Source organism: Elephantulus edwardii, unplaced genomic scaffold (genome assembly GCF_000299155.1).
Source record: "Elephantulus edwardii isolate Elephantulus edwardi_28Jun2011 unplaced genomic scaffold, EleEdw1.0 scaffold00058, whole genome shotgun sequence".
NCBI classification, from domain to species: Eukaryota; Metazoa; Chordata; class Mammalia; order Macroscelidea; family Macroscelididae; genus Elephantulus; species Elephantulus edwardii.
In genome coordinates, this window is record NW_006399808.1 from 9587883 (window position 1) to 9600239 (window position 12357).

The 12357-nt window shown below is 39.1% G+C and overlaps 1 protein-coding gene across 1 annotated transcript in view; it reads left to right on the plus strand.

The window, feature by feature from the left end:
- Positions 1-12357, plus strand: part of USP54 (ubiquitin specific peptidase 54) — a 106482-nt gene extending 94125 nt beyond the window's left edge. Inside the window, exons 19-21 of the mRNA XM_006887536.1 lie at positions 5723-5841; positions 10303-10489; positions 11810-12357. Of these exons, the coding sequence (XP_006887598.1) occupies positions 5723-5841; positions 10303-10489; positions 11810-12357 (854 nt within the window). The remainder of the gene's footprint in view (positions 1-5722; positions 5842-10302; positions 10490-11809) is intronic.

Sequence of the window (12357 nt, forward strand, 5' to 3'; positions counted from 1 at the left end):
GTCGCCCTCCGCGCTGCGTCGCCCTCCGCGCTGCGTCGCCCTCCGCGCTGCGTCGCCCTCCGCGCTGCGTCGCCCTCGCTGAAATTAATGATATTGTTTAATAATTTCCACACTCTGTTGGATCACCTTTCTTTGGAATGGGAACAAATATAGATCTCTCTGTCAGTTGGCCAAGTAGTTGTCCTCCAGCTTTCTTGACACAACTTGGTGAGCACATGCCGGTCGATATCTGTTAGCTGAAATATGTCAATTGGTATACCATTAATTCTTGGGGACTTATTTTTTGCTATTTCCTTCAAAGCAGTTGAACTTCTTCCTTCATCACCATAGGCTCTTGCTCACATGTTGTTTCATTAAATTCTTCTGTGTCGGCCTATGCCTTTCAGTACAGTGACTCTGTATACTCTTTCCATCTTCTTTTAATACTTCCTGGATCATTTAATATTCTGCTGAAAGCATCCTTAAGTATAGAACCCGAGGTTTGAATTTGTTCTTCATTTCTTCTGCTTAAGAAATGCTTAGCGAGTTCAGCACTTTTGATTTCCTGACTCCACCTCCTTGCACATTTCATTGAAATATTTTACTTTGTCTTCCCATACTGCCTCTTGAACTCTTCTCTTCAGCTCTTTAATACCTTGAATTCTTCCCTCTGCTTTAGCTTCTCTGCACTCTAGTGCAATATTCAGAGTCTCTTCTGAGATTCATTTTGGTCTTTTCTTCCTCTGTCTTTGTAATGATCTTTTGCACTCTTCCTGGGTAATACTCTTGATATCCTCCCACAACTCATCTGGTCTTTGCTCCTTGGTGTTCAAGGCCTCAAACCTGTTGCTTAGATAGTTCTGAAATTCAGGTGGGATAGACTCAAGGTCATATTTTGGTTCCTGTGGATTTGATTTAATTTTCCTTCTTGTCAGCTTGAACTTGCATATGTTGGTGGTCTGTTCCACAATCAGCACATGGCCTAGTTTTCACAGCTGATATTGAGCTTCTCCAATGGTTCTTTCCACAGATGTAATCAATCTGATTCCTATGCATACTATGAAGTGAAATCCATTTGTATAATCTGCATTTATGTTACCAAGTATCATAAAATCATACTTTCAGGGGATGATTGCCATTTTTGCTTTAATATTGACAACCATAATCCAAATCAGGACCATAATATATAAATACTTTAATTAAATGATAAAATAATGGAAAACTTTAAACAAGTATATATACAACAATTTTGAACAATATAATATTAAATTTTGTAAAATCCCATCGAGTTAAACCTTTTACATAAGGTAAGGAAACACAGACTCGAATGTAATTGTTTTAATTTCTTTTTAAATTTAGAGGTGGTAACATTACTACTATGATAGTATGAATAATTTCCAATCTAAATAAAAATACATTTCAACAGAGATCCAATTTTTATAAGTGATTTTGATATGAAAAATGTTGAAAACTTGGATATGGTTCCACCATTTCTCCTCCATGCCAAGAGATAGTGTTATTAGCATGAGTAGTTAGAAATCCTTGGAAGGAGGAGTGGCATTCACTTCCATAATAGCTTGCCTCGGGAAACCCTATGAACCTGGAGAGAGGATGAAAGGCACCCAAGCGTCGAGGACTCTCCTTCATAGGGTCGCTATGAGTTGCCTGCGACTCGACGGCACTTAACAACAACAACAGTTATAAATCCATTGCCTTCCTTGCACTAACTTAAGTTTTTGGTGTTTCTATGCTGATGAGCGGAACCAACAAAGCTCCAATCAATGACGCCTCTGTAGGAAGTATTAATTAAAACTCATTCCTGCTCTATTCAACATTGTCTCCAATGTATCAATTTTCTTTTTTTTTTTTTTTTTTTTAATTTTCTAAGAAAGATAAAGCAACTGACAGGGAGGACTATCAGAATAACCTGAAGTTATGTTACTGATGTCTCCATGAAAATCATACCCTTAGAACATGTAATAGAGAGATGTACTATTACCCAAAACTTTATAAAGCCTTGCTTATGCTACTTTCAGACAAGGGGATTCGTATCCAATGCATCCTTTTTTGTTTAGATTGAAGGCATACCCTGTTATAATGGGAATCTGGAAACTACTGGCTGTCATTATAAATAGGTACAAGCACATCAAAACAATGGGTTATTTTTAATAAGAGAAGATTAGAAGTACATGCCCAATAGCTAGTATTAGCTGCCATTCTATTTACCCATTTTGCAATTCCATCCTTGTCGAAGTATGGCCTCTTTCAGCTCGTCTTGGGGTTTCTTGTCTCTGGATGGTACCCACAGCATTTCTGTGCCTGTAGAAATATAAGCAAATCCTCAACCCTAATGAATGACAAATCCCTTTTTTCCATTCATTAGTTGTTGTTGTTGTTGTTGTTATGTGCCATCAAGTCGTTTGCAACTCATAGCGACCCTATGTACAAGAGCTCTAAACGCTGTTCTATCCTGTGCCAACCTAGCCATCACAAACGCACTTATTCCCACCACTCCAGTCACAGAATCGATCCATCTCATCGAATGTCTTCTCCTTCACCGCCCCTCCACTCTGCCAAACATGATGTCCCTCTCCAAGGACCAGTCCCTCCTTGCAACATGCCCAAAGTATGCCAGATGAAGCTTCAGAGTACCTGACTCCAAGGAGCATTCCGGCTTCACCTTCTCCAGGACAAACCTGTCTGGTCTCCTAGCAGTCCATGGTATATTCAACACTCCTCTCTAGCACCACAGCTCAAAGACATCAATTCTCTTTCTATCAACCCTATTCATTAGTTAGAGGTTCTTTAAAATATATATGGTGATTCAATTCTTTAATCGAGTGTAATACCCAATGACTTTCAGCTGGAGTTTCTTCTTTTTCATTGTTGTTGTTGTTGTTGTTGTTATGTGCCATCCAGTCGCCTGCAACTCATAGCGACCCTATGTACAACAGCCCTAAACCTTTATCTTGTGCCAACCTCATTGTCTCCAACACACCCACCCCGGTTACCCTAGTCACTGATTCAATCCACCTCATAGAGCGTCTTTCTCTCCTGCCCTGTCCCTCCACCCTCCCAAGCATGACATCCTTCTCCAAGGATTGGTCCCTCCTTGCAACATGTTCAAAGTATGTCAGACAAAGCTTCAGAATCCTAGCCTCCAAGGAGCAACATGTTTTAACCCTCTCTAGGACGAATCTGTTTGTTATCAGTCCCTGGTATATTCAATACTCATCTCCAGCACCACAGCTCAAAGGCATCAGTTCTCCTTCTATCCTCCCTGGTCATTGTCTAGCTCTCTGATGCATAGCAAGTGATTGCAAAGACTATGGCCTGTATCAGATGCACCTTAGTCTCCAGAGTAACACTGTTGTTCTTCAGTGCGTTGGAGCATTTAAAAAAAAATTAAAGTACGTAAGGCTTTTTGTAAAATACTTTGAGGAGATGATATTCATGCTATCACATCTCCCCCCTTTGTTTTTTCAGCATAGTTTGTAAAGTCTAATTATGAAAATCTTCACTAACTTTAACACTTTTTACTAATAATTGATCTATTTTATCATTTAATTGTGACATTGGTCCTGGAAGGCCAGAATGAGCTCAAATATGAGTGAGGGGTGTGTGTGTGTGCGTGTGTGTGTGTGTGTATATGTGTGTGTATTTATGACTCTCGTTACTGAATTAAAACTTGTAACATAGTAAATAACGTAGTAATATTAGTATCTTGAAAAGGAGTGTACTGTTTATATATTTCTTACAGTAAACTCATCATATTGTGAATCAGTAACTCTAGTCAAAGGAAAATTTTTATCTTGCAGTAACATAATAATAACATCTAATTCAGCCTGTTGATCAAAAGTCAAGTTAGTTTTAACATCTTTATAATCTTTACCATTAGTATAACCTGCATAATCCATTTTATTTACATCTGTATAATAAGTATCTTGCAAAAGTGAAATTTTTACTTTGGCTGATAATATCCAATTAGTCCCTTTACCTGATTTCTTTTTTATTACAAACACTGGAGAATACCAAGGACTAATAATTTCCTGTGAATTGTTCTGAAATAAATTAGCCTAAAGCTTCTAATTTCTCAGGAGCCACTGTTCCACCCTACAGCTTTTTCTCAGAGGCATTCCTCTTTTATAATGAGCATGGCACTTAGAATTGGGAAAGGGATTTTTCTTAACAGTTCAGAAAGACTGTTTGGATTTTACAGATAGTCAATCAAGGGAACTCAACTTTTGTGACACATTTTGTAACCTTTATTCTTTGCTTTTACCCTGGGAACTGAGTTTCATTTTCTCTCTTACCCACTTCTAAAACTTCTAGATCACCTTATTTATTTTTTTAAAATTTCATTATTTTTTGTGTGTACCATCAAATCAGATCTGACTGATACAGGAGGAGATTGCCCCTCCTTCTTCAGCAGAGCATCTGGTGGATTTGAACCGTGTACCTCTGAGATTGCAGTGCAGCTTCTTGCCACTAGGCCACCAGAGCTCGCCTAGATTACCTTATTTATGCAGCTGTGAAAGACTGGTTTTGTGTTTGTCTTTGGCATTCAGGACACTACCAAAGATAAACAGACTAGCTAGCTTTATGACCATTAACCACAGCCTATTTTAAAAATTTTTTACTAATTTAGAGATTTTATCATCTTAAACATTTTTCAGCTCCAGCTTTTATTTATCTATCTTTATAACTTATTCTTTGCTTACTTTATTTTCCAGAGCAAGAGTTTTCTCTTAAGTTAACTTCGTTCTTATATCCTTTACTTTTCTTATTTTACTGAAATTGTCAGAATTGTATAAGCTCAAAACTTTTATTACATTAAACTTAAGACAAAAAGCAAACAAAGAAACAACAGCAGCAAACTTAAAACAAAGCAATCAACACAAACACAGGCTTCTGCTTTAAGCTTTAGAACCTCTCTCTATTTTCTTTTTCTAAACCATGTTTTAAATTATAAATCATTTTCTGGGAAGAGCACTATTTGAGTCAATGCATGCTAATTAAGAGAAAATAATAATTCAGGATTGTCTTCCTAAGGTTCTTTCTAAAGGTGACATAGGCTGTTTCTTGCCTTTAGCTTTAACGTTCTCTAACATAGTATCATTTAATTCATATTCATACAAAGATTTAGCCATCTCTCTTTGCAAATTTTTTTATTATCAGTACAATCCTGCACAGACATTGTTACTGTTCTTTTCAAAGTCCATACTGGCTGAAAATCAATAGGAATTTGTTCTCCTTTTTGATGTGCTCTTCGTAAATCTCTCATAACATTATGCCAAGTTTTTTAATTTAACTGTGTTCTACCTACTGGCCTAAACCAGCAACAGTGCTTCTGCACATATCAAAACAACTTCAAAAAAGACCTTTCTCTCACCTTTACCCCTGAGCTCCCAAGTGATTCCTTTAAGAGAGAAATATATTGAGCTTGAGAGGTGGAGGTGTCCCCCATGACTTTTTTTTATCACTTCTACCTCTAAATTTTTAATTAGTTTACTTAGATAGTGGGGGAAATCCCCATGAAATTTTTTTTTCTACTTTGCCTCATGAATTTCTCCTTCACGAGGTGAAGAAAAACCTCCTAAAATTATTTCTACTCAACGTTTGAGTATTTCTTCATGACCCCTCCTTTAATTTTCCCAAAAGTTTCACTACCCTGAGTGAATTTTAGAATTCAGGCCAGAGGGAAAGAGGTGGCTTGAACTTGCATGTGTGTTTTCCTTCTCAGGCTCTGCAGACAGCATGGGGAGGAGGTTGCATTCAGCCCCTGGCCTTGGTCTCTCAAAGACCCCAACAGCAGAAATGGAGCACAGTCTCTGTGAAGCCAGCACAACGCCTGCTTCTCAGGTAGCAACCTCACATGATACTGTCTGGGCTTAGGGTGGAGAAGAAAGTATGAAGAAATGTTAGTAGTAAGACAAGTGGAATGGTAATGTGAGACTGTCTGAATTAAACAGCATCTATGTGGCTAAGGAACCCTGATGACACAGTGGTTAAGCATTTGGCTGCTAACTGAAGGGTTGATGGTTTGAACCAAACAGCCACTCTATGGAAGAAAGATATGGCAGTCTGTTTCCACAAATATTATAACCTTGGAAACTCTATGGGACAGTTCTACTTTGTTCTGTACAGTTATTAAGAATCAGAATTGACTTGATGGCAGTGAGTTTGATTTTCAGTTTGGATAATTGGGTTTGAGTGATAGAAGATTAGCATATAGTCACCACCTTTCAAATATGTCTAATTCAAGTCTCTACTAGTGAGTCTTTCCCAGTTCCCTCCCATATACCTGGGAACAGGAAACAGAGTTTGTGGGTAAACCATAGGTCTGGTAGTTATGTGTCTACCTGTGTCTCTGTATTTGAAGGCTTCACCTTGCCAATACTTCAGCAGGAAGAATTCTTTTTGCATCTCATGTAGTATCAGTGCACAGGTATATCAGAAAGAGAAGAGGGAGGCTCCCATTCCAGTTTCGTAAGTAGAATGACAGTCCATCGATTCAGAGTATCTTCTTTTCTTTGATTGGTAAAATACAGTGCAAGTAAAGGGACAGGAAGAAACAGAAGGCTGTCCTTTGGGAGAAAGCCATATCCACTCAGATGAGGACAGAGAGTCACTTCTTTATTGCTACTACTTTACATTCAGTTGGAGCCCAGAGCAATATCCCTTCCTTGTGGCAGTTCTGGAAGTGTGTACTAAAGGGCTCCCCGTGGGAAGAAGAATCACAGGGACCTTGAGAGGAGTCTCTGAGAAGAAAAGATTTCTTACTGAGAAATTCTTAGAACTAACTGAACTATTCAAAGAAAGAGGGAAAAATTAAGTACTAATTTTCCATTATTAACTGAGGTCCAATATACTAAAGTGAAGTGTGTATATTAGCAAGACACATAAAATAATTTCAGACCCTCCTGAGGCTTTTCACATGGTAAATAAATGATAGATGTCATTCAGTTGACTTCGATTCATGGTTACCTTCCACACAACAGAACAAAAGAAACCTACCCCTGTGTCATCCTTACTTAAATGTTTGAGTTCATTGAGCTCGTGTGTTAGTCCTTACTAAGGGCCTCCCTCATTCTCACTGGTTCTCTTCTTTACCAAATATGATTAAATCCTCCAGCAATTGATCTCCCCTTATAATATGTCCAAAGCAAAAAAGTCAAGACAATGCCACGTTTAGGTTAATCCATAAAGTTTAGATTTTCATTGGCTAATTTTTGTAAGTAGATCACCAGGCCCTTCTTCCTAATCTGGCTAACTCCATAAGCACCACTGAAATGTGTCACCAGAAGTGACTCTGCTGGTATTTAAGCCACCACAGTACAATGAACTGACTGAGGGGTTCTGGTTCCATAGAGCACTAATGGCAGGAATCGGTATGAAGAAGGGACAAGAAAACACAAACAGGAGATTAATAAACTCAAATATTGTCAGTGGTTGAATGTAAAGGTGGTTGTATCTTTTGAGACTTTCACATACTTATGCACAGCAAGATGACCACTAGACCCTTTTAGTATAAATTTAAAAATAGATTATAAATGCATGCCATAAAAGGAAATACAATGAAAATTATGCCTTTGTTTAAGTTGTTGTTTTGTGTCATCAAGTTGGAACTGACTCATAGCTGACCCTCCAGCAGTTTTCAGAGGCAGTAAATTGCAAGAGAGGAGATTGTCTATCCTCTCACGGAGTAGCTTATGGATTTGAACTGTGTGCCTTTGAGATTGTAGCACAACTTTTTACTACTAGGCTACTGGAGCTTTTCGTATTCCATTTCTCTGCATAGAGGCACCAGTATTTCTGTTTATAAATACCTCTAGACAGCCTGCCATTTCTTTTTAGAAAATGTGGTCTTTTTTGCTCCATATTCTTTCTTATATACTTACAGTGCACTTAATGGTAAAATGGCTTTTTTTTCTCCCCCCTTTTCCTGTATTATTCACAAATTATTTTTTTAAAAACTCCAAACATAAGCTTTCTGAGCATATGTGCTAGAAATATGGTGAAGATGTGCTAGAAATATGGTGAAGAGTGAGCTAGGTAGAGTTCATACTTTAGAATGGAACTTATCTACTAAATAACAGTTGTTGTTATTGTCAAGAGAAACTGACCCATAGCTGACCCCCAGCAGTTTTCAGAGGTAGTAAATTACACGGGAGGAAAGTGCCCATCTTTCTCCCATGAACTTTTGGTGGATTTGAACTGATGGCCTTTGGATTGACATTGCAACTCCTTAACCCTAAGCCACCTGTTAGACTTCCTGTGACAGCAGGGGATTAATAAACAAGTAATTATAAAGAAGATTTGATGTTAAAGGAGCATAATAGAAGGAATATCTTAACCAGACTTTCAGGGAATCCTTCCTGGAGGAAGCAGGAAAATCCAGCAGATAAAGTACCAGCATCTATAAGGATGCAGAAGCAAATATTTACTGAATCAAAAGCAGCTCATTTGGTATGCTGTTGTTGTTAAGTGCCATACAGTCATAGACAACCCATAGTGACTCTATGAACAAAAGTCTTGAACACAAAACTTTACTCTTTTCTCCAAGTTCATAGTTTTCCAGAGGCAAGGGGTTTTTTTGGAAGTGAATGCCACTCCTGCTTCCAAGCCTATTTTATTTGGGAGATCCACAGCCTTTTTAAATAGGAGGCCAAATCCAATCATCTCACACCTTATTGTGAATAACAGACACACTCTAGTCTCAGCCCCAAACCAGAAAACACACATTAGCAGGTTCCGCTCATCTTCCTAGCTGGGGCAGGACCAAAACTATATTCTTTCTCCTTCCTCCAGTAGATATATTAAACATGAATGGAGATATCTATCTGGTAGACCTGTAGGTGCGAGACCTATGAACTGGAATCATAGCCTTTGAAAAGAGGAGATAAGACATATTCTTGAAGAGCATCACATTTAAAGTAGTTCCTTTGAAGAACACAAAATAGAAGCCAGAAAGAGAAAGGGAGCCTGGGAAGTGTGGTCTCATGGATAACAAGGGAAGAGTGTCAAAAAGAAAGGAGTGGTTACCTATAGTGAGATGAAGGCCTGCTGGTCTTTATGCTGTGTGATAATATCCTACCATGTTTGTGCTTACTATGTGCCACGCATGTGTACATGCTCAGACCATACAATGAAGTGCCTATAATGTTTCATGTACTGAAATGAATAAGAAACTTGAGATAAAAGCCAGTAAATTATATAATTCTAGACAATAAATATTATGGAGAGGTAAGAGCATTAAAAAAACAAAGATAGTGGTTGTTATAATTAGGGCTATTTAAGATAGCTTGGCAAGGGAAATCATCTGTATGTAAATAACATTTGATCACAGACATCAGTGGTGAAGATGAAAACCATGAGAAGAATATTCCAGGTAATGAAAACTGTAAGTATAAAGGCCTTGAGGTGAGTTATGGGCATGGCATGTTTGAAGAATTCAGAGGATAAGAAATAAGAATGGTGGGAAATAAAATGAGAAAGGTCAGCAGGACCAGATCACCTGGGACCTGCAGGTTGGTAAGTGGTAGCTGACTAGAGCTAGGAGGCTAATGTAGAGGTTCAGGTGAGTTTAAGTACAAAGATTTTTGTGTAGAAATGACAATATTTGTCAAAGGCAAATGAAATTATAGCTAGGAAGTGGGAATCAAAAGGCAATACCACAATTTGAATCTAGGTGAATTCGAAAAATAGTGGTATCATGAGAAATTTATTAAGAAAGTGGTTCCATTTTGGGCATATTAGTGTTTCAGAAGTCAAAGGGAGTACTTCTGCCACTTTATCACAAAAGTTAATAATTAATATACCAAACATAAGCATCATGAGTATAAATTTGCCAAGCAAATAAGGAAGTTGTGGAATGTTAGCAGTGGCAGGAGAGAAGATGGAAGTGGAGCCCGTGGTTCTGCATTTAAGTAGATATATTTTAGGTCCTCAGACTTAGAGGGAGAATAGAATCCTCTTTCCCAATCTCCCAGGTTTCTAGAATCTTTTTATTATTACTATTTCTGTCTCATTCTCCTGTTAGTATTAAGGAGTTTGCTAAAGATCTAGAGTGTAAGCTTGGAAAGGTGGGGACTATAAGAAAGATTGATTAAGTGATCTGAACTGTGGACTTTCCAAACTTCCTGGGTAATTAGGATGGGCTGACTAGAGAGACTGGTTGAGTAAAAAGGATCACTCCAGAACAATGGAATATTTGTGTTGTAGTTCCCTCTGCTTCCCCTTTGCCTCATTGTGTTTACCCAGCCACATCCTGCTGTGTGTTAATCCTCATCTTTGTTTTTGTTTGTCTTGTCTCATTATAAGGAGTCATCAAACTGGAGAAAAAAGCCTTTGGAAACCGGGCATCGTTGTTCCAGTTCCTCTTCCCTCTCTGTCACCTCTGACCCTTCTGTGTTTCTCCTTGGTCCCCAACTCTATCCTCCCCAACCACAGTTCCTGTCCCCAGATGTCGTGATGCCCGACATGGCAGGGGAGCCCCATAGACCCCAAGGTAACTCCTCCCAAATTTAATGTTATATTGTAGACAATGCTATCTCTTGGGTGGCAGGGTGTCTCCAAAGTGGGATGGTAAAGAATATGAATTACTGCTTTAAATCAAACATTGATCTAGATGAATTGTGATTGAATAATTTCTTGGGCAATATAGTTTCTAGAACCAGGGTCTAAACTAGTGCCTCCAGAATCTGACTAACCCCATGAAAGTGATCTGCTTTTAGTCATGATGTTGTTGTTGTATGCCATCAAGTCAGAACTGACTCATAGCTGACCCTCTAACAGGTTTTCAGAGACAGTAAATCATATGGGAGGAGATTGCCCATCTTTTTTCTGAGGAGCAGCTGGTGGATTTGAACCATGTGCCTTTGGAGGGCAGTACCTGGTTCTTTACCTGTAGGCCACCATAATTCCCTTTAGTCATGGTAAGATAAGTTTTTCAGTTACCAAGAGGAGTTAATACCCAATCTTTAGGAGCCTCCCCAAAGAGAAAGTTACTTACTTTTCTCTTCTTCTGCCTTCTGTGTCTCAGTTGAAAAGTGATCTAGGAGGACAAGAACTGAAATTTAGAATGATTTTGTCCATGAAGTCCCTTTTAATCAGTGAATCAGCCAAGCAGTTGGTTTCCTTTAATAGTTATCAAGGGCATCACTGATCAGTCAGGCATTACTGATTGTAGGCTGCACTTTAAAAAATAGTGAAAATATGAGCGGGGAAAAAGATGTCTTTCAGTTCTCTGAGAGCTGAGAGTTTAGGTAATCAGAATGTACATTCCTACACACAAAGGCATAGTGCAGATGTTGCTAGATCATTAAATAGTCTTTTTTAGAAGTGATTTAAAAAGTATTCTGTTTTGGAGAAAGAGGATTGAATAGATAAAAAGGGTTTTATCCCACATTGTGATTTGGGGAGGAGTAGGTTGAACAAAGAGTTCTCTGAGAATGAACAAGAATGTAAGCAGTTGGCATGAAGGTGCTATGTTAAAAAAGGCTCTACGGGTAGAGCTGTAGCATACTTTTGCTGTATAAGAGAGCTAGTTTGTGTGCATGCGTATGTACATGTATGTGTGGTGGAGGAAGAATTTTAAGAGTCTGAAATAGGACTAGGATAGCCATACTGGTCAGTTCCTTTGCCTGTGTTAATTTTGATGATATTGATAATTTTAAAAAATTAAATAAAAAGCAATGCTTCCTCCCACCCCCACCCTGTGAGAATGATCTTGAGGAGGGATGGGGAGTTAGAAGCAAAGAGCTGGGAATGGTCTGGGAAAAATGACTTTCTGAAGATGCTCAGTCTTGGGTTTCTTTTCTCTCCCCAGGAACTTCAAGGGATGCCCAGCAGTTTCTGGCTGTGTGTGACAGGGGTGAAACTTCACAAGGGATCAAATACACAAGAAAGACTTTGAACTACCGGAGTCTCCCCCATTGTTCCAGGAGAGATTCTTCCTGGGGACCCTGGTCAGAGACTAATCAGCACATTGGGGCCAGATTTCTGACCACTCCAGGGTGCCAACCTCCACTAACTCACACTGCCTCTCGACTAGAAAGACACCAGGGACTTCAGGTTCCTCATGCTCAGTCCTGGAGGGATCTCTCCCACTCTTCCATTCTTTACCACTTGTCCACACCATCCAGTAGTTTTCACGTACCCCCAAGTTCTGTTTGGAATTCGGCTGCTATTCCAGGATCCCGATCTTCTGGTCCTCGAAGAGTAGATATGCCCCCAGATGATGACTGGAGACAAAATAGTTATGCCCCTGAGTCTGGGCACAGGAGACCAGGGGCAGAAGGGCTTCTGTTTGTTCTAGCTGATGCCCCTGGAAGAGAACAAGTCAGGGCCAGAGGCCTGCCGCACAGCAGGTGGTAA